Source organism: Melanotaenia boesemani, chromosome 22, assembly GCF_017639745.1.
Source record: "Melanotaenia boesemani isolate fMelBoe1 chromosome 22, fMelBoe1.pri, whole genome shotgun sequence".
Classification (NCBI taxonomy): domain Eukaryota; kingdom Metazoa; phylum Chordata; class Actinopteri; order Atheriniformes; family Melanotaeniidae; genus Melanotaenia; species Melanotaenia boesemani.
This window is the reverse complement of record NC_055703.1, coordinates 390,572-413,991: the sequence shown is the minus strand read 5'-3', so window position 1 is coordinate 413,991 and position 23,420 is coordinate 390,572. Positions and strand designations below refer to the sequence as shown.

The window sequence follows — 23,420 nt, the reverse complement described above, 5'->3', positions numbered from 1 at the left end:
CGTATGCCAGACTTCTTCCGCAATCTCAGACCCTGAATATGGATACCCCTAGGACTTTTGTTGTATTTGCCTCTTTGTGTTAGGTATTTAAAGCCCCCCCCCCCCCCCCCGCCTGAGGTTCCTGGGAAAGCTCATCCCCTTAATTGTGGTCAACATCAGTCACCCTTGAGTATCAGAGACAGCTTCTCTGCTCAACACACAACTTACGAGCCAACAGTTAAAACCTGAGTGATTACAGATGAGTGGGCAGCCATAAGACAAACCACAAGCCACATTTCTGTGGTTTTCCAGGGAACAAAAATCATATCTCCACATCTTTACTGCTCCCAAATGACATTTCAAAGGTTTCACCAGAAAGCATAGTTAACCCTTTAGGTGCTGGTGTTTTATGTCATTATTGACGTGCATGACTACTCAACTAGTCGTCAAAACACTGCACAAAGTTTGTGGCTTTTTTTTTAACTTGTTCTGTCCTCCATCATAGCAAGCAGAATGATGGTTTGGCTGCTATCTGTAATTTTACTGTTACCATGTTTGATGTGGCTTCTGACAATTTATGAAGTGCCCATGACACCTGTGAAAGGAATTGAGAGGCAGATCAACAAGCATGTTCCACCAAGCTTCACGTCAGTGGGGCTTTACATCAGGTCTGGGCAGTTGCAACTACCCCTCAAATCTGTAATGGAGGAGTTCAAGGTGGCAAAATGCAGGGCAGTGTTGATCTTCAGGGACTCAGCTGATGAGAAGGTCAGAGGTGCTGGTGTCACTACAAGATCGGGAAACAAATGGGCAGCTAACACACCGTAGCCCTAGCAGAGAGCCAGCTGAAGTTGAAAGACATCAGAGGAAACCCATGCATAGGAAGGCAGGGACTAGGATCTAGCCACTTTCAGCAATGGAGAAAAGCAGACCAGAGGCAGAGGAGAGACATGGTCTAAGCCAAAGTCTGTCACCTGGAGGAGGAAAGGAGAAGGGCCAGGATGAAGTGGGACCTGCCAAACTGTGAAATCACATAGCCTGAACTATGGAGCCTGGAGCTTTTTCGCATCTCTTTTATGCTCCAGTCTCTGTACGACACCCTTCCAATGCCAACTAACCTGCACCGGTTGGTGCACAGCCTGGCAGGATGTAAAGACTTAGTCATGGAGATACTGTTGTCACCATGACAAGGTGCTCAATGCATTGACAGACATCATGGAGCAGGAGAGACCGAAGAAGCAACATGTAAGACAAACACCAGTCATTCAGAGAGGAGGTGGCCAAGAAGATCATCCTAACTGAACAGATGTTCCAATGGGAAGATGAATGTGAAGAGGCTTTGAAGAGGAAAACCATAAAGTACCAGTTGCTCACTGTATTGGTAGACATCTTGGAGCAGGACAGACAGAAGAAGCAACAACCCAATGTAAGACAAACACAGACCATTCACAAAGTACCAGTTGCTTGTTCGAACAATGTAGAGACAAAGGATGGCAGGTCTGGCTGTTCCCTGTAAAGGTCGGGTGCACAGTCTCTGTGGAGCACACTCACAGTACTGGGAATAACAGGAAGTGAGAGAAAGTCATCAACCGGTAGGTGGAAGTAGACAGCACAGAAAGCCTCTCTAAACACTACTCCCCTACTACTCCCCAAAAGTCAGCTAATGACTATTTACAAATATACACGATTTACACAGATAAAGGCCAGAGACAAATGGACAAAAAGGCTAAATTCCAGGCTGATGTGGATCACATCATTCTGGACCATTTCTGGTTCTGATTCTGATGGAGGTCTTCCTTCCTGGTTCTGGTGGAGGTTTTCCATCCTGGTTTTGATTCTAATGGAGGTCTTCCTTCTTGGTTCTGGTTCTGATGGAGGTTTTCCATCCTGGTTCTGGTTCTGATGAAGGTTTTTACCTCTCCACTGTCTCCTCGTGCATCAAAACTGAATCAAGAGTTTTGATGCATTCCATTGGTTTCCTCAAGATGTGCGTCTTGATCGGTAAATAGTGTGCTATGACTTTTGCTGTACAAAAAGTCTTACTGTGTTTATGTAATTGGCAAAAAAAAATTCCCGATAGGAATTGTTATGGATGCCGCTCATTGCTGCCACCTGAGGCTCATCATGCATGCAAATGCCAGGCCCTGATGTCTGTTAGGAGTGGTCATACCAGACGCACCCTCGCCTCCTCCGCTCTGGTTGGCTCATCACCCAGCCAATCCCATCGCAGCCTGCCAGCAACCAGGAAATAAAGGACTGCTGCTGAGAAGCTGGTTAGCACAGACGGTTTCCCCCTCAGCTTGGCAGAATTGTGGTGGCGTGTTAAACTGTGTATTTTGCTGTGCTTAGTGGTGGCATTTTGGTAAGTAGACTACTTAGAGGTTTCAGCAGGGTTAAACCTGACTGTGATTTCCCTTTTAGTAGTATTTGTGGTGTGGTTTTGGTTGGGCTTTCCTTTGTGTAGCATACAGCTCTTTTGGCTGCTCTTTAAGTTTGTTTGTGTTCTGCCTTAGATTTAGCATTTGTGTTTAAACATTAGAGGTTAATGGTAATGGTAATTACTTAAAATCACTAATGACCTCCTCCTGGCAGCTGACTCCGGTCTCTTATCTATTCTCATCCTCCTTGATCTGAGTGTGGCCTTTGACACCATTTCCCACTCCATCCTTCTGGATAGACTCTCCTCCATCGGCATCACTCACACCCCCCTCAGCTGGTTCAAATCATACCTCTCTGGCCGCACTCAGTTCATCCAGTTGAAAACATTTACCTCCCAGTCATTCCCAGTCACCACTGGTGTGCCCCAGGGCTCTGTCCTTGGGCCCCTGCTGTTCCTCATCTACCTCCTCCCCCTCGATTATATTTTTAGAAAACACCACATACATTTTCATTGCTATGTGGATGACACCCAGCTCTACCTCTCCACCAAGCCTAACTCTGCCCTCCCACCATCTTCCCTCACAGATTGTCTTCAAGAGATTAAGTACTGGTTCACCTCAAATTTTCTTAAAATAAACAACAGCAAAACAGAAATTTTACTAGTAGGCACCAAATCCACTCTCTCTAAATCTGACAGTTTCTCCATTCCCATTGATGATTCTTCCATTTCCCCCTCCCCTCAGGTAAAGAGTCTGGGTGTCATCCTTGACAGCACTCTGTCTTTTACATCACATATCAATAACATAACCCGGTCAGCATATTTTCACCTTCGCAATATCAACCGCCTCCGCCCCTCCCTCACCCCTCACACCGCCGCCATACTCGTTCACAGTCTTGTCACCTCCCGTCTCGACTACTGTAACTCCCTTCCGTTCGGTCTTCCCCAAAAAACTCTTTATAGACTTCACCTGGTTCAGAATGCAGCAGCCCGGGTCATCACAAGAACAGCCTCCACCCATCACATCACCCCTGTTCTGCAGTAGCTCCACTGGCTCCCCGTCACCTACCGCATCCACTACAAAATCCTGCTGTTCACTTACAAGGCCATCCATCACCTCGCTCCTCCCTACCTTTCTGATCTCCTCCATGTCTCCATACCAGTCCGTTCCCTCAGATCCTCCTCCTCCATCCACCTCATCGTCCCCCCAACCCGCCTTGTTACCATGGGGAGCAGAGCTTTCAGCTGCTCTGCTCCTCATCTCTGGAACTCCCTCCCCCCAGACCTCCGTAACTCTGATTCAATACAACTGTTCAAATCCAAACTCAAAACACATCTGTTTAAACTGGCATCCTCACTGTAATATTTCACACTGCTTTTATTATTGTTTTATGTATCCGTTAATTTATGAATGTATTTATTGATTTGTTTTACTCTTGTGTTTTATCCTGTAAGGTGACCTTGAGTGTCAAGAAAGGCGCCAACAAATAAAATGTGTTATTATTATTATTATTAGTTTGTGTTGGACTAGCTTAAGGTATTCGGTTGTGAATTTATGTTACTTAGATTATTGGAACTGCTGCACGTTGGTTATCTAGATAAGTATGCCGGTTGATGTTCACTCTTTTGTTTGTGTAATCTTGGTTTTGTTTATCCGGCGGGTTTTGAGTTTAGGCTTTAGTGACCACATTTTGTGTTTCTTTCAGCAGTTTCACAAACCCCAACACTGGTTTGTGTTTGCTACCTATTAGATTCATCTTCATTTTCGCTGGTTTATTTAACTTCACTTTAACCGCTTGCTTTTTTGTTACGCCCTCCCATACCTCTAATGTGGGTCGTAACAGGAATGAATGAGATTTGACCAAAATGAGCCAAAAACCTAGTCTGCTCTGTTTTAGGAAAAATCTGAAATTGGCCCAAAATCCTCTCCACTCAAGCATTAACTCTAAATCTGACCCCAAAATGAATCTCAAACAAGCTTGTCTTACACCCAAACTTTCCCTGTACATACACAAATTATATATCAAAACAGAAGAATCCAAGTTGATGCACACCTGCCCAAATACAGTCATATATAGTGATTCAGAGGAACAGGATGCATTCAATGAACAGTTTTTTTAGTTAGGGTTAGGGATTAGGGTTATAATGGATGTCACTGCTGTCATTGAGCATCAGCATGCCTCATCTCTCGTTCTCATTTATACACACTGTATACATCAGACTGCACGTGTCTGTCTGCCGCCCCTCCCTCACACTCATTAGGACTTTTGCTGCCACCACAGGCACACAGGTGAGCCGTCTTTGTTAAATGGCTGCCACACTGGGGTGTGAACACTAGCAGCATTGGCACCCATCAAAATTTCTTCAGAAATTTTCTGGTTATTATGAATTGGTTTATATGAACAAGGTTATTATAAATTGGAGTATCATTCATCATCTTCTGTGCTGCTTAGTCCATTATAGGTCATGGGTAAGCTTGAGCCTATCCCAGCATTTTAGCTCCCCGTGTATGCGGAGAGAACCCACGCATACACGGGGACAACATGCAAACTCCACACAGAAAGGCAACCGGCCCCAGGTTGTTCTAGCCCCAGCACCATTTTTCTTCACACTGTACACTTCATTACTCACTTCCAATAGAACTCTGTCATCTTTCCGTCATCTACAGAAATATTCTGATTACTGTTGAGTACAGTGAAATTAAGGGAATTGTGAATTTTGGAGGATCATTAAATGTCATAAATAATGCAGGAGGATGTGGAGGTGGCTGACAGACACCATCAGAAAATATTTTACTTTTACTTCAGATAATGACTCTATTCTTCTTTTTCGGCTCTTTTCCTTGTTCTGAACACATAAATATTATATATTATATGTATTATAACACCATACCTTCCATTTGGTGATTGGGAAACAATTTCAGTTAAATTATAATGACATGCACTATTGGTTACATATTGATGAATAAATTCTCTAATCTTGATTTATTTATTTATTTTTTAGTTCTTCCGGTCTTCTCCAGGACTTCCAGTATATCAAGCCTTGTTTAAAAGATTCACACCTACTTCCTGATTTTCCAGGTATAACTGACTCTTCCCTCCTGTCAGGATGTGTTGGACTTTTCCTGACAGAACAAATGGAGAAGCTTTAGGAAGCAGCAGGTAGCATCCAGCTGCAGCAGATCTTTCTGCCATCTTTTCCTGTGTTCCTCATACATGTCCTTACATCCCTGTGTGTGTGTGTGTGTGAGTGTGTGTGTGTGTGTCTCTCTATCCATCTTATCTTATCCATCTCCAGGGTCAAAAGGGCATGGACCTCTGGTTTCCACCTACTGTTTTTAAACAGTCTAGAAGGAAAGACGCAAATGAAAGACCAGTTCCCATCGTGGCCTCTAATGATAAAACTGACGGAAACATTACGGTCACTTTTCAGATGCTTTAGATGGAGTTCAGATGATTTTTCAGAAGTGTTCAATCTAAATGAGTTTTTCTGTCTTTCTCTCTAATCCTGTTTCTATTGTCATGCTAAGCATCCTTACATTGTTTGACCCACAGCAGCCTAATGGGCAGAGCTGAAACTGGTCTTAAAGTCTGATCTATTTTTACTGCAGCCAAAGAGCAGAAAAACAAAAACAAGCCATAAAACCCTCCATCATGACGGGCAGGAACACCTGACAGTCACCAGAAACCGAAGACAGAAGAAAGACAATCAGACAAAACTCCGGAAATCTCTCAATCAGCAGCTGACTGACAGGAATGTTTTTTTTAATTTGTTTTCTGTGTATAACCACAATGATCCTGGTGGGATTAAAGTTCTTCCTTATCATGAATGAAACTATAGACATATTCATGTTTTTTTCCATTTACAGACGGTTAATCAGGTCACTGCAAACTGATAGGCGGGCAAGCTTACCAAGTTCACTGGTGTTGTCTCCTCCCTGCGAAATGTGTCCCCCACTGGATGGTCCCGGGGTCCCCACAGAGGGCGTAGAGTGAGCATCGTCCATGTCTCTCCAGGACGTGGAGTTCTGAGAGGTCGGGGGTTCACACAGCGGGGATGGTAGATGAGATAATAACCGAAGAAGAAAAGAAGAAAGCATATTAGGAAGATCCGTAATAATTCCATGTTTTCCCAGAGATGCTCACAGGATTGTGAAATAATAAAATATAAGCTGGTGAAGTATAGAAGGGAGTTACCATTCTGTCCAGAGAGACCATTAGGTTCGGTTTAATCAGGTTTAGCAACTGCCTACAGACCTGACTGTGTCCTAACTGTCACTGAGACCAGCTCTGTAGACAAACCTGTATTTAAGGAGCTAAGTCCAAACAGAAGGTCTCTCTTCAGCTTCTTCTCTGCGTCAGCTGTTTGCCGGATGGCCATCAGCTGAAGAGCTCAACAGATGACACAACAATGGTGGCGAGTGAATGAAGCCTCAAAGAGACCGGAGCTCTTTTCTCATCCTGACACATCATAATTGCAGCACGTGGAGCCATATGTTATCATGTTTTATCTTTCCATGTTTTTATGTTTCTTTTTTTATGTTTCTATATTTCCACAGTTCTATGTTTTGCTTCCATGTTCCCATGTTCTCATGTTTCCAAGACAATGGAAGACAAATCCTGTGATAGAGCCTGTGCTCGAAGTTGCTAAACCCTCTGACGTCTTCACCTGCGTTGTCGGCTCCAAAGCACCGGCTATGAAGTAACTATCACAACCCCGTGTTGGTTAAGACAAACCTATGAAAGGCATCACCCAATGAGCCCCGAACTCACGATAAAAATGACAACAAAAGGAAATCAGCTGCATCCACCACCCCCTGCTGTGTCGCTTGATGAGGATTTCCAGCCAAGTCAACACCTAAGTATGTTAGATGCCTGGTGGCCTACAGTGGGCATGTGTTATCTAATTACTAAATTTAATAAGTTTACTATACAGAATATCTTTATTGTCATTGTAACAAGTACAAGATTTATATATGAGGTATCTGATTGGATGGCACATCTTGTTGTACTTGTTACCTCTACAATAAAGATATTCTATATTTATATTATATTATATTATATTATATTATATTATATTATATTATGTTATATTATATTATATTATATTATATTATATTATATTATATTATATTATATTATATTATATTATATTATACAGTATTATACAGTATTATATTATGAGCAGATGTAACCTCTCCGTCCTCAAGCGTACCTGGGTCCAAGTGAAAGCAAATATAAAAACATCCTTCAGACTGGTTCGAATTTCCCATCTGCACCTCAGAAAAAAGATTCTCTGGGAGCCAATAATTTCCATATTGCTATATGCTCATTGCAAAGGGGTCTACCTATTTCACTGCCAATAAGAAGACATCGGAGGGATGGAAGACAGGTTCAGGGCGACCGCAACAACCCCCTCGCCCCTGGTTCACGCTAACGGTGAGCATCCCTGTCCGATGATGAGGGGCATCTCAGGGGATTACATCATCAAAGTCGGGTCCAGATGACTGCAAAGTAATTATAAAGTACACCTACAGCACCAGATCGCATAGGTGGACCTGGAAATGGAAAACTTAAAACTGAAGATAAGAAATCCATGGAGACAAGGACCAGACTGTCAATGAAAGATGATTTTGCATAATGAAGTGTTTCTCTTTTCAGGCTATGTTCACAGCATATCTTTCCATATTAACTTCCCAGATTAGCCCTTTTGGAACTGAAAACCCAAGATTACTGTTTAGATTAACGTAGTCAGCTAAACCCCGAATGTTTCTGTGTCCATGTTTTCATTTTCATGCTTCAGGATCTCTAATAACAGACTGTTTTCAGTCTTTGTGTTTGAGACAAACAGAACTGATATGAAAACTCAAGCTTCTGTTTGATGCATCTGTTCCTTTAAATTCATTCAGCAAGCTAGGTGGAGACAGAAAACCGAGTCCTCAACATCAGCACCACCAGAAACGATCACATCCATACCCACGTTTTTCTACATTTATTCCCTTTCAGCTTCTCTGTTTAAGTTCAGCTTAACAAAGAGAGAAAGAAAAGTTCTAAGGTTTAAGACAAGCAACCTTTTTTTTTTCACTTTTTCATTTTTTTCTGTTGGGAGAATAAAATCTGTGACAAAATATGTAAAACAAATATAAATCTGTGATTATATATTTACTCCAGTTCTCAGTGAGAGCATATCACACCCCTGCAATCCCCAAAAGACTTCCACAAAGAGAAACACTTCATGGAGCCAGACTCAGGACATTTGGTTCTGACAGGAGAGATGAAGATGAGGCAGGAAAACAGAAACTGGTTCTGGAGTCCAGTAATAAAAACGTTTCACTGAGAGTCCAGTGGTTTTTATAACATAAACAACATAAACCTAACTCTAAAAAATGACAGCATTTTCTGTTCTGTCCATTAGTTTCATTACACTCATGTTTTCCTTTTGAATTTCATATATTTACAAAAAAAATATTTATTTCTATTCTGTTTATTTTCAGTTAATCATAATCTAAAAATGTTTTCGTCAGTTTGACTAATTTTTATAATCTCATTTCCTTCAAAAGGAACCACAGAAAAAGGTGAATCATCGCCATAATTACTAATGTTGCTCTGTAGAACTTCAACATCTTCATTTGCATATATGTAAATGAGACCAGGTGGCTGCGGATTGAGGAGAAAAACACAGGAGATGGAGAAGGGGACGGAACCGGAACGTCATCTCACCAAATACAGAAATAATATAAAAACTAGGATTTTAATTAAGTAGCCGTGCAAGGAAACTAAAACGGTGAGATTAAAATACGCAGAGCGGTTAGTTTTCTGCAAACATCAGACTCACCAGAACTGCGAGGTTTGTGGAAGATCCTGAGAGGTCATCAAAGTCAGATTTACAGATGTCCCGCTCCTCTATCACCAGGTCGATGGGCATCTTCCCCTTCAGACAGCTGATGTAACGGTGGCAGAAATTATCACAAAGCTCGTGCACCTGAAAAACACCCACCATTTTTACATTCACGCATCTGTAATTAATAGAAAATATTCTGAAATATATTTCTGAAAAAAATTACCTTCTCTAACTCCAGTAGATGAAATCTGAGAACTTGAATCGCTTGAATCATCTAAAAATGTTTTTGTATTAGCTATAATAATAATAATAATAATAATAATAATAATAATAATAATAATAATAATAATAATAATAATAAATGGTAGTTGTTTTTCGGATCTGCAGGACTTTTCTCACCAGGTTGTCTAGTTCTGGGTTGGAGGAAAATAAAGGTTTCTCCGCGCGGATCTGAGGAAGAAAAAAAAAATGTTTATTATTTTTTACTTTTTTATTCAGTTTTATACGGAAAAAAGAGGTGATAAATTTCAGCGTCAGGTTGGAAGTGAAACAGCAGATTGATGGTCGCACCTGTTTTGCAAACACAGCTATGTCTTCGTTGAAAGAGTCGGAGGAACAGACGTCTCCTCCCGCTACCCCCGGCTCTCTGGGCGTGCAGGTCGCGAGCTCGCACTTTTCAAAAACGAGAGCCAGCAGAGGGAATAAAGGATGCCTACAACACAGGTAGGAAGGAGAGGAGACCCGTGACTGGTCAGATAGAAGTCTGGATTTACCGGATCAGACGGAAATATTTATTCTTTTCCTTCTGGGAGCTTCCTGACAGCGTCATTCCCAGATCTCCTGAGGAAATTTAGTTTCAGGAAGGAATCTGATCAGACCTGGAGATGCACCAACATCCTGTAACGACACCTTCACTAGCTGTAAGATATGAGATTGTTGTTGTTGTTCGCACCCGTAGATGTGGTCCTTGTCTCGTTTCAGAGCGTCATTGACGGCGCCGCTGGGCAGGATACCGTGCGGCGCGTGGGCCCCGTAGTGCTGCGAAGGGTGCGCGGGAGGCCCATGGTTCATGTGGTGAAGCTGAGGCAGGGGCCGGGGCGCGTGAGGGTCTCCGTACATGGCGGTGGGGATTCCGTCCAGCGCGCCTCCATACTGGGCCAGTTCATCATACTGGGAAGGAAGGAAGGAAGGAAGGATGTAAGAAAGAAAGAAAGAAAGAAAGAAAGAAAGAAAGAAAGAAAGAAAGAAAGAAAGTTGTTTGGCCATCTAACAGGCTGGGATTTATATGGCAGAAACATAATTTATTTCTTGCAAGACTTTTTTGTAGAGAAAATTAACATGAACACACTGATCTAAGTGTAGCTGATTACTCACCCTTTGCGCCATTTCTCTGCGCCGTTTCTGAACAAACAGGTAAATAATAAAAATTTAAATCCAGGTGGGAATTGTGATCCTGTGGCATGAAGCCAGTGAAATGATAAAAAAATTATTTTACAAAGATGAAAATCATCTGTTCTATATCAGACAAACCTCGTCCGTCCTCACATCACCAACTGCACCAAAAACGCGCGCGCTCACAACCGAAAAAATTAAACTCCTCAGCGGGAGATCAGCTGATAACCAGGTTTGGGGGATTTCGGTGGTCCAGCATCAGTGGTCTTCTCTCGGGCAGTCCTCCATCCTCTGACCGCGCGAAGCTGCTGCGGAGCCACTTAAAGACACTCTGAGCGCGCGGAGGAGGGAGGGGAGGCAGTGGACCCCCGATCAGCTGACCGAACCCAGTTTTCCATCTGTGGATGGGTTTTAAGGACCACTGATGGGACCAGATGATCAGGAGGCTTCTCGAACCGGACTTCTTTATTCCTACACAAGAACAATTCAGTCTGATTTATAGGAGAAAAACAGAGAAATACACACTGCTGGAATAAATAGAAACATCCAGATATAATTATAGGTGTGTGTGTGTGTGGGGGTGTGTGTGTGTGTGTGTGGGGGTGTGTGTGTGTGTGTGTGTGTGTGTGTGTGTGTGTGTGTGTGTGTGTGTGTGTGTGTGTGTGTGTGTGTGTGAGACACATGAGAAAATATATATAGGCTAATCATATAACTTTATAAAAACGATAAAGGAACAACAAAGAATAATTCCCAAAGAGAATGCAGCAGCCATGACGGAAAACTAGAAAAATACCACTGAGTCCATCATCAGACTCTTCATCACAACATGATGCAGATTTATTCTCTGACAGTAAAAAAAAATCAGAAAAACAGATTTTCAAGACAAGAAAGGAAATAATTAAATGAAAGGATGAAAGGTTTTTACACTTTTAATTATATTACTATTATTTATTATTTTCTCTTTATCATGATACAGACAAAAGCTGAAAAAGATGGAAAACATTCATGTTTAGACAAAGTCAGCCTGCAGGTGTATGAGGAAAATATTTTATACTCCAGGGATTTTTTTTATTGTTATTATTAAAAAACAAAGAAAACAGATTGTTCCATCATGAATAAACAACAACAAACTTTAGAATAATTGAGTTGCTTCACAGTCCTCGGTCCTCCATCACTGGACTGGTCCCAGGCCACTGCATGGTGTAGGGAAAACACACTCCAGCCCTCATGTCACATCACGGTGCCTCAACTTTTCTTTCCTCAGTTTAGGCTCACTGTGTCTGGATTACAGCACAAATATAAAGTCTAGAAAAACCACATGAAGTCTGCTGGAGAACAAACATTTATCGTTTTTCATGTTAACACTTTGATGCTTTTTCCACCTCCAGAGATAGATTAAATGAGCTTTTATTTAGCCCTGATTGGGAAAATTGAGTGTTGCCAACAGCTGTATTTACAAAAGATAATAGTGCAAAGAGGAGAAAAAATATAAATACTGTGGGGAAAAGCCATGTAGGAAAGCAGTGAAAAGTGACAGTTATTAACCAAATGTATAAATGCAAATATGTCCAGTTATTGTGACCAGATATTGCACAGCAATAACTTTGTTGTCGGGTGTGGGGGAGGGGATATGCTCTGCTGGGAGCAGGCTTGATGATGGGATCTGACAGCAGAGGGAAGGAAAGATCTACGGTGCCTCTCCGTCGTGCACCGTGGGTCTTTAAGCCTGCAGCTGATGGTCCTTTCCAGGGCTTTAACAGTCTCATGTAGGCATTGTCCGTGATTGATGGCTGCTTTGCTATCATCCTGCTGTCGCCCACCACTTCACGTGTTCGAGACTGTGGCCTATAACAGAGCCGGTGTTCTGTCAGTTTAGCATACGCATAAGAGTAGCATACATTACGTTAATGCTCATGTTAGGGTTAGGGTTAGGCGCAGTCGTCAGTTTGCACTATGTATGCTGATCTGACAATGTGTGATAAACTAACAGAACAGCGACCTTCTTCACCAGTTCAGCTTCTTTCTCTCTGCCACCGACTCCAAGTGGATACCTGCACATCCCCCTGGATTTAAGGCTAACAAACAGATCAGAGTTTGTGAGACTGAAAGGTTGTGTGTAACAAGAGACTAACGACGTAGGTTTGATTTTGGTAGGACATAAAGACGGCCTCTGAAATTTGTGTTTATTATTTTTCTTTCTTTCTTTTTTCACTTATGATAGATTTTTATTCGCAATATCATGTAATTTGGAATGCAAAAAAAAATCTAAACAAGCTAAAATTAAATGATCCAAAACATTCTATACTGGGACTGGCATCAAGGCTTTTTATTTTTTTATTTCTACTAAACACATCCATCCATTTTCTTCTGCTTATCTGGAGTCGGGTCACGGGGGCAGCTGCCTAAGCAGGGAAACCCAGACTTCCCTTCCCCAGCCACATTCACCAGCTCATCTGGAGGGATCCCGAGGCGTTCCCAGGCCAGCCGAGAGATGTAGTCCGTCCCCGGGGCGTCTCTCCGGTGGGACGTGCCCAGAACACCTCACCAGGGAGGCATCCAGGAGGCATCCTGACCAGATGCCCGAGCCACCTCATCTGGCTCCTCTCAATGCGGAGGAGCAGCAACTAAACACATAATTATCTTAATTAATGATTTTGTAATGTGATTTAAAGACATAAATTAATATATGGTCCAGTTTTCGAAAGAATCTGTATCAAATAAAAATGTCTTTTAGAGTCCATTATTATGTGAAAGCAAGGTAAACACTGTTTTATATTACAATGACAGGTTAAATTGAATTTGTGATAGTACTAAAGCTTACCTGCTGCCTGGGGCCCTGAAAAGCGGATAAAGATGAAGGATTCTAGGCGCCCATGACTAACAAGGGCCCAGAGGGCCCTTAATGCAATTGTAATACTAACAAAATTATCTAATACTAAATGATAAACTTACAATCACGCAAACATTTTAGTTACAATGCATTGGTATCACTAAGTTTCTTTGTTTTGGAAACATTTCTGAACACCCCCCTCCCCCTCTATATTTCACTTAAATGGTTCAGTCCACCTCCTCCTTCAGCTGCTCCTTCAGCTTCTCCATCAGCTGCTCCTTCAGCTGCTCCTTCAGCTGCGGAGCAGCACAACAGACAGACAGCGAGTGGATGCGAAGACGGCAGGATGACCCGAAAATAGGGAAGTTTAAAAAGAAAAAAAGTTGAGACTGGAGAGAGAACAGAGGGGTGGACAGTACGTCACCCAGTTCTTCCAGAGGCGAGGTGGTCGGTTAGTTCATCTGATGGAAAGTTGTGGAACATCAGCTTGTTGTCTCTTCTAAACTTTGTCCATATAATCTAGCTCACTTTGTTCCATATTAGCTCATATTTCTGAAGAAAATCCTGGATTTTATTCATTTCACTGTTGTTTTAATCAAATAATCAATGCAAGCTAATGATTAGCAAACTGCTCTACTAAAACATCACGCATGTCCGAACAGACACGAGAGCAGCCGAAGCAGATGCTGCCAGACCCCCCCCTCACCTAAACATCCTCCCCTCCCTACCTGAACATGTCCAGGTGGGCCCTGAGGAAAGAGGTGAGCAGCTGAGGGTTGAATTAATTGATTATTGTGAAGAAAAAATATTATATAATAGAAGAAAAAATTGTTCTGAATTATTGATAGTAAATACAAACTAGTTTGTATTTATTTTAGACTGATTTGAATGGTTCTCAGCTATCTCTGTAATGTAGGTGAGGTCAGTAGTTTGGGACTCATCCTCCTGCTTTGCAGCAGGAACAGAGACATTTCTAGTGCAGCAGACTGGGTGACTGCTTTCAATCCAATCAGAGAAATATTTACATTTTCTAGATATCAGAAGATTAACTAGCAACAACCATATAGCATCATATATGTTTCCCCACTAATCTAAAGCTTCACCTGTGAGTCTACAGATGTGGAGATAAGTTAGACTTCATGTGTTGCTACATGAGGGAGACGATGACGTGGAGGATCGGTAGTCAGATCACTTCCCTTCACACTGTTGGTGAAATCACTGAAAACACCTTTAAGTAAAACAAATAGTGGGAGGCCACCAGAAATAAGGATTGTGATGCTATTACACATGACATTACATGATTGGAGATACTATATAATAGAATATCTGAATGGAATAGAAAGCTGGACTTCAGGACTTGATAAGTGGTTTTCCAGGGAGAAAGCTCCACGTTGGGCTCTTGGTGAAAAAGGCTGAGTAAGGACAGTGATTGTGAATGAGATTGCAAGAGCATGACTCAGCAATAGTGAACCTTTACCTATTTTACTTACCTATTTTAACCTTTTTACTCAAAGCTCTACCTTTTAAAATATGATTATTTAATTTTAAAGACGCTCCCAGCTGTTGTTTGGCTGTAAATCTCCACAGTGGTTTGCTTGTGACCGTTTTACATTCAGTTCATATAATACAATAAATCATATGAGGTCCTGCTAGTTTCTGTTTCTAAACCTACCTAATTTATTTTACCATTAGCTTCTGATTTAATGATGATAACGCTCACAATACAATAAATCATAAAAAACGAGCGGCCATTTTGTTTTTGATGGTGTTTTAGCTGAGATTTGATTTGTTTCTCCACAGATTATAAATGCATTTCATTTTCATGGAAGAGGTTATTTTGTATTTAAGTTTTGTATTTGTAATTTGTAATTTGTAATTTGTTTTGTCATGAGATAATTAATGCTTTAAGTATTTTAAAAAAGAGAGATGGGTTTTTAATATAAAGTATCCATCTTGCAGCAAATAACTGAATCTAAATTAACTTCATTGTATTTTTAGTGCTTCCTCTGCCAACTAGCCTGTGAAGTTTTTCTTTTGATTTCTTTTAATTTAATTTCTTTTAATGCTATTTTGATGATCAAAATAGCATTAAAATTGCCAATTGGATGTATTACACTATCAAAATTTTCAGTTTCTTTTCATGGGGCCCAAGTTTCAGTTCTGACAGAAGACACAAGCATCGTTAGCACCGCTAAATGCTACTAGCTAGCGGCGCATCTAGCGCCTTGAACAGAGTGAGTGACAACCAGAACAGCCAATCACGTTAGAACCGTCAAAGGGAGCGAGCCAATCATATCAGTTAAAATTGGTTATGAGGTGAGACTTATAGCAGAGAAATTACAGAAAGCGGGGCTCTTTGGGGTGTTTGAGAGACGGAAAGTGCAAGGCACAAGTTAGGATTTCCTTGATATTGGTCAGGGCATGTCCATACCTCCCTGCCCAGTTTCACACCCATGGTTCTCACTATTTCTCTTCTCAATGTAAACCTATGACTTCCAATATAACTCTGAGTCCTGTCATCTGCATAAATACTCTGGTTACTCTGCAGTTGTGAAGAGCAGAGGTGGTCCTGGCTTGTTTTTACGCATTTCTAGCAACAGGCAAAGACTAACCAGTTACTAACTGGCCTAGTTTACACCGTCTGACCACCACCACATTTTGCTTTTTCCTTTTTAAGTGTTTCATTTTAATCCCTCCCCCCATTCAGTTGCACTTTGCTCATGGAAAAATGTTATTAGGAAATAATTTTCTTCATTCATAACAGTGATTAACCAAATGGTTCATTTGGAATCACTGAGCTTCTGGTCAAACATAATTTAGCAATTATAAATGTTTTGTGTTCGCAAGAAAGATTTATTCTGTTTATATGAATGCCTTATTTTGATGCTTTTTTGATTGTTTAACATTTTAATCAGATCTTTAAATGCACAACTGAACACAGAACCACAACAAACACACCTGAAAAGTAAAGTCTGAACATTATAACATTTTGGTGACATGTTTTCATTGAACAAATTCTGGACTCAGCTTTTCAGTCTCCAGCACCATTTAAATGCAGCCATGCTGCTTATTTTTCAGTTTTAGTTCAATTATTTACTTTTTTCCTGACATCCTTGCATTGAAATCCAGCTCCAGCTCTCTGTTGCTCCGTGAACCTGGTCTGTACCACTACAGTCTTCCGAGCGTCTCACCGCTTTTAGTGCATATGGCATGATCCTCCATGATTGGTCACACTGCATGTCCACCAAACTAAAGTTCCACCCCATTTTTGGTGTGCAGCCGATGCTGAAGTTTCACCTCTCCCGACCAGAGTCAGCTCGTCTCGTTCTCATGAAAGACGCATCACTTATTCATCACCTGCCAAAGTGGCTGTAAGTTTTCATTTAAACCCACCAAACTGAATTTTAACCCGCAATGCCAGGTGCTCATTAAGAGCCCTGGTATATATTACCAAAACCCTATTGAAATGCATTTTATTTGAAAGCAGTTTGTGACTAGAAATATATTGCACAGTGGCCTGCTGCTTGAGATCCCCTCCACCTTGCCCTTCTTTTCAGCAGCAACAGCAAGGTGATGTGCTGCCGCCACAGAAAATGGAAGTGCACATCCCCATAACTTGATGTGGAAATGAAAACTTGTTTTTTACTTTTGTTTTTTTTCTTTCTTCTGTTGTGCATGTGTGCCCCTTCACAGATTGCCCACATCACCCATAGCAAAGCAACAGCCCCGGACTGGAGGTAGTTGAGGAATACAAGTACCTTGGAGTTTGTCCAGACAACAGACTGGACTGGAAATGCAACACAGAAGCATCTAGAAAGAAGACAGAGCAAACTCTACTTCTGGAGGAAGCTCCAACGTCTGCACCAAGATGTTTCATATCAGTCTGTGGTGGAGTTTAATCTTGCTGGAGCAGCAGAACCAGAACCAGAGACCTCAAGTAGCTGAACAAACTATTCCAGAAGTTCTGGTTCTGTTCTGGGGACTGATCTGGTGCTCCTGGAACTGACTGTCCAGAGTAGAATGCTGCACACGCTGGACATGACGGGGAATTCTATACAACACAGGGAGGAGATTACATGTGTTCAGTCAGAGGCTTCTTCAGGTCTGCTGGAACACAGGAAGATTCAGGATATCATTCATTCCACTGACACCAGAACAAAACCCTGAATTATTTTAACAAATTTTAACAAATTCTGACATCAACCAAGGTTTTCCAACAACAAACTGATTTCATCAGTCCAGCTATCAGCTGATTTTTTATTATTTGAATTAGACAATGCATTGTGTATTAGTTTGATTATTCCCAGCACATATTTAATAATCAGAAATATCTCACACACTTTCCTTTGATTTGGCCTTTCCCTGAATTATTAAACACACATGGTTGAATTATAAACACACTAAGGATAAGGAAACAGGCTAAATATGCCCCAGGCGACATCTCTACTTATTACATATCATTTCCATACAGCCTCTGATTTTGAGCCTACTTTCCCAACCTTTTTGTTTACCTCCTGCCTCCTCCTCCTCCTCCTCTACACCTCCCACCACTGCGGCCAGCCAGTGTGATCTGAATGGAGGCTGATTCAGGCTGTCAGCTCCTGTCTTAAATGAGATAAATTACCATCATGGAGGGAATACGTCACCAGAGAGGGAGCCTGCGCACCACCATTCTCAACCCCCTTCTCACCCATCTACACCCCCCCTTTTCCATTGTCAGCAAGCGCCAGTCTAGCCGGCTGTGTCACCCATCATCCTCCGCCCTGTGAGGATCATTAGCATTGTCAGGACGGGCTGAGAAAGGAGGCCAGTAGAGATCTGGAGGAGGGGGGAGAATATGTGTTTACCTGTTTTCTTATATGATGGTCTGCACGGTTAGACGCCCATTCATATGAAATACACATGTGTAGGGGCAACTTAAAACTCACTAAGAAAAAAGGGTAACACGGCAAATCTATGACTGTGCTTCCCTTAAAACAACAACAACAACAACAACAACAATAATAATAATAATAATGATAACATCATAGTGTCCAGCCCTGGTAGTTGTAAGAAATTATTTCAAAGAACAAAAGTGTTGGTGAAAACCAACAACAAAAGTGAAACGAGATCTCGAATACAAGCAGCCGAAATGAGTTTCCTCCGCAGGGTGGCCGGGCTCTCCCTTAGAGATAGGGTGAGAAGCTCGGTGATCCGGGAGGGGCTCAGAGTAGAGACGCTGCTCCTCCACATCGAGAGGAGCCAGATGAGGTGGCTCGGGCATCTGGTTAGGATGCCTCCTGGACGCCTCCCTGGTGAGGTGTTCCGGGCACGTCCCACCGGAAGGAGGCCCCGGGGCAGACCCAGGACCTGCTGGACAGACTACATCTCTCGGCTGGCCTGGGAAAGCCTCGGGATCCCTTCGGATGAGCTGGTGAATGTGGCCGGGGAGAGGGAAGTCTGGGTTTCCCTGCTTAGGCAGCTGCCCCCGCGACCCGACTCTGGATAAGCGGAAGAAAATGGATGGATGGATGGATGGAAAAGTGAAACTCAGCTAAAAGACTCTACCGAGCATTAACGTCCAAAACAAACACAGTTCAAACCCCAAGCAGATATATGGGAATGTCAGAAAACCATGACCACGTTAGAACTTCAAGGAATTGTCTGTCTGGAGGAGAATGGACAGCCTGGTGAGGAGGGCCAGCTCCGTCCTCTGATGCCCCATGGACTCAATGGAGGTGGTGGGAAATGGGGGGATGATGGCTAAGCTGCCACCCCTGTTAAACAACATGTGGGACACTTTGGCAGCACTGGGCAGCTCCTCCAGGTACTGGCTGCTCCATCCAGAGTGTTTGAAGGAGAGGTACCACAGGTGCTTCCTGCCTGCTGCTGTCAGACTGTACAATAAAGAAAATGCCCACTAGTCTGCAGACAAATAAACAAATAAATAACTGACTAACAACTGAACTCTTGCACAATACACTCCACCTCACCTCAATATTCATTTCACTGTTTCTCTGTTTTCACTGTTTATTTCTTTTTTTTCTACTTGGGTTATTATATATTCTTGTATGTATTCTCAGGCATGTCCTCTCACAAATACTGTGCACAGGAATAATAATAATTATAGTTATATTTATTTAACTGATCCTTTTTTTTTTTAGAATTTTACACCAAATATCTTGTTTTCTTTTTTTTCTCTTATCTTATTCTGTCTTTCATTTCCTGCTATTTATTTTTCACCGTGTGTCTTGCTGCTGTTATACTGTGAATTTCCCCACTGTGGGGCCTTTAGAGGAATCTGAATCTGAATCTGTCTCATCACGGTGGGACAGAAACTCTGGAGCTAGCAGCCAGAACCAGAAACCAGGTCTTACTGTTGCCGTTTATGGTGAAAAGTTTGATTCCAGCTCTTAAAACTCTGCTAATGTGTTTCTCCGATGACTCTGCCTTTGATTGACATGAACCATGAAGGTCCTGCTGGTTTCCATGGAGATGAAGGAGGTTTTACACTCTTCCTATCATAGACTATCTTAGGCTTCAATTCTTTCTGGATCGTCATGGTGGTTCTAAGGTGAATGTGGGGGCAATCCCTGGATCCTCCTGATTGATAGAGGTGTCCATCATCATCATCATCATCATCATCATCATCATCATCATCAACATCGGCTGATGGCTTCCTGAGATATTTACCTGTGTAACACCTCTATTTAACACCTGGAAACCTGCTCAGGTTCCTTTTTCACCTTCTGCTGTAGCACAGTTCCTCATCAGACATTACTTTACTCATTCCTAGGATTATTAATTTGTAGGACTACTTTACTCATTCCCAGTACTACTGATGAATTAAACTGCACAGTTGTGTGGTGGTTAGCACTACCACCTCAAAGCAAGAAGGTTACAGCTTCAAACATTGGCCTATCTGTGTCTTCTCCCTGTGTATGCATGGGTTCTCTGTAGGTACTCACAGTCCAAAGACATCCGCATTAGGTTAATTGGTCTGTTGAAATTGTCTCTAGGAGTGAGTGTGAATGGTTGTTTCTCTGTGACTGTCTTGGGCCTGCAATGGACTGGTGACCTGTCCACAGTGTACCCTCCCTCTCACCTGCCAAAGGTTAGAGTAGACTCCAGCTTCCTCATGACACAGAATTAGAATAAATGGTAGAGAAACTGAATGGATGAATGAATTGGGCTGTTAGCCTCTGTTTTTTTTTTAATTAAAAGTAATGTAGTTTTCTTTTAGGATGAGATAACCATTTACATTTTCTACTGTAATCCAGGTGAATTTACTCTAACACAGTAGCACATATCTTAATTCTGACCCTTCTGAAGCAATCTATTGTCTCAGCTTTCTTTTGAGACTGAGATTATACATACAGCCCTTGTAGTTGTGAAGATGTGTCATTTCATGCATGGGCAGAATAAATAGATCATATGATGAAGAGGTTCATGGGTCCAGTTGGTTTAGAATGGCGTAAATGGACTGATTTTAACTTAGAGAGAAAAATACCAAGCACTGTAGTTGTGAAATAAAAATGTCACACAATCGTACAAGTTAAGATAGTTATGTTGCAGTAGGGGTTAAATCTGGACTGCAGGTCGTAACTTTACTCATGAGGAGGCAGCAGAGTGGGGAAATCTTACTGCTTCAGATCTGTTAAAATCAGCATTTCGTTAAGATAAAAGATCTGATCTTATTTCTGAAGTGGAATATTATGGATGCTATGCTCCTATTAAGGTGAAGGTTGTCTCTGGAAGGAAAAAGTCTCCATGGAGAAATTCCATCCATCCATTTTCTGCTGCTTATCCGGAGTCGGGTCGCAGGGGCAGCTGCCTAAGCAGGGAAACCCAGACTTCCCTCTCCCCGGCCACATTTACCAGCTCATCCGAAGAGATCCTGATGAGTTCCCAGGCCAAAAATTCCACACTAGAGAAAAATGAAAAACAGAGAGTCTTGGAAAGCCAAGCGCAGATGGAGAAAAACACATCTACAGGTTCATTATGTATGACGAGAAGCTTGGCTCTTATCATTTACATCTGAGGGATGCAAGGAAGTCCAATTTCTCTGACATTATTAGCAGAAACTGTTGCAATGCTCTGGCCCTATTCCCTGCTATGGACAGGTTAAGAAACCCTCCTGTGTCAGGAGCAACTAAAATTTATTCAACCAAGGCTGCAATGAGTTTGCGATATTCTTCACAGAAAAAATCCATATCAGTCAAGCAGTTGGTTCATCAACAGCAGGTTCAAGAGACATACTGTGTCCATTAAAACCAGTTTAAACACCTATTAACAGCAAAGATCTGGGGGATATCTTGCGTCAGCTGAACTCCTCTTCTTACTGTTTGGACATCCTGCCAACAGGATTTTTCGAAAAGGTCTCAAAGACTCTAGAGCCAGATCTGTTACAGATTGTGAACTTGTCTTTAATTTCAGGCATCTTCCCAGAACTTCTCAAAACAGCTGTAATCAAACCTCTGCTAAAAAGGGACAATCTGGATACAGTCGACCACAACATATTACTCCAACAACTGGAGAACTAGGAGGCCTCTCTGGTGCTGCATTACACTGGTTTAAATATTATTTGGAGAACAGGAAGTATTTCGTGACAATAGGTAACTTTACATCTGAGCAGACAAGAATTACATGTGGAGTTCCCCAAGGTTCCATCCTGGGGCCTCTTTTGTTTAACATCTACATGCTCCCACTGGCACAGGTCATGAGGAAAAGCAAAATTAGTTACCATAGCTATGCAGATGACACACAGACATATATTACAATGTCACCAGGAGATCGAGGCCCCGTACAGGCTCTTGGTAAATGCATTGAGGAAATTAATGACTGGATGTGTCTAAACTTTCTTCAGTTAAACAAAAACTAAACTGAGGTGATGGTCTTTGGAGCCAAAGGGAAACGATTAAAGGTCACCACAGAGCTTCAGTCTATACACCTAAAAACCACCAACCAGGCCAGAAATCTGGGTCTAGTGATGGACTCAGACCTAAAAACCACCAACCAGGCCAGAAATCTGGATGTAGTGATGGACTTGTGGCGAGGTGCCTAAGGTAACAAAGGATTTCTGTATTATTAAAACAATAAATGTGATCTGGGGGTGGCAAACCCCCAGAGAAAAACCTAATATCAAAAGGCAAGGTCCGAATAAAAATGCACCAGGGCAGATGGGTTCCCATACAACAAGTACATCTTTATTTTTACAGTTTCTTTTATAACACAATTAAAACATCTAAAACCTGACAATCTCTTGTGTAACCCCATATGATGAGGTTAGATCACATGGGGTGCATTTAGCCCTGTAACAAAAAAAAGGGGTTAACCATGCAACAGAACATGCATTACTTAAAAACAGGCAACCAAGGAAAACTCAAACAAACAATGTTACATCCTGGGCGGCACCCACAACAATGATCGGTCTGTGCTTTACCCCTTACTGGGGCGCAAGAGCAAATTTGTCAGTTGCAGAAGTGTGGCACCGCCTGCCGATGCACCGGAGAAGCGAACAGGAAATCACACGGAGACCAAACAGCAGGGTATCCACATACACATAGCTTGTGACGCGCTAATCCCCTTATCCGAAGCTGCACCCTCTCCCATGGGGAGGGAGAAAGAAAAGGCCAGGAGTACTGCGGCAGGTCTGGATGGACTGCTTTGGCACCAACTCATTTGTCACGCAGTACCCCACTGAAGTAACACTGCATGGCATGCGGTATTCAACACGGCTTGGACAGCCAATGGACTGCAGCGGATTGCAGGGGAGATGATGTTAACACTGGCACCCGTCCTGCCAGCATTCAGCACCTACTGCAGGGACAAATACCTGCCCAGATATAAAGGCGCACTACTCTGCCCAGCAATCAGTGCCACCTGCGCTACACCTTGCAATGGCAATGTGAGTGAGGAAATTGGGGTGAGAGAACTTCACTCCACTACAGACTCAGACCTAAAAGCTTAACTTTGAAAAACACATGAAGGGAACCACAAAATCAGCCTACTATCAGCTTAAGA

General features: G+C 42.2%; 1 protein-coding gene across 1 annotated transcript in view; it reads right to left on the bottom strand.

Moving 5' to 3' along the window:
* meis2b (Meis homeobox 2b) overlaps window positions 1-10,582 on the bottom strand; it is a 28,626-nt gene extending 18,044 nt beyond the window's left edge. The window contains exons 1-7 of the mRNA XM_041976662.1: window positions 10,571-10,582; window positions 10,149-10,366; window positions 9,767-9,908; window positions 9,596-9,646; window positions 9,420-9,470; window positions 9,191-9,337; window positions 6,269-6,383 (exon numbers count right to left, since the gene is read on the bottom strand). Coding sequence (XP_041832596.1) covers window positions 6,269-6,383; window positions 9,191-9,337; window positions 9,420-9,470; window positions 9,596-9,646; window positions 9,767-9,908; window positions 10,149-10,366; window positions 10,571-10,582 — 736 coding nt within the window. The remainder of the gene's footprint in view (window positions 1-6,268; window positions 6,384-9,190; window positions 9,338-9,419; window positions 9,471-9,595; window positions 9,647-9,766; window positions 9,909-10,148; window positions 10,367-10,570) is intronic.
* Between the last annotated feature and the right edge of the window lie 12,838 nt (window positions 10,583-23,420).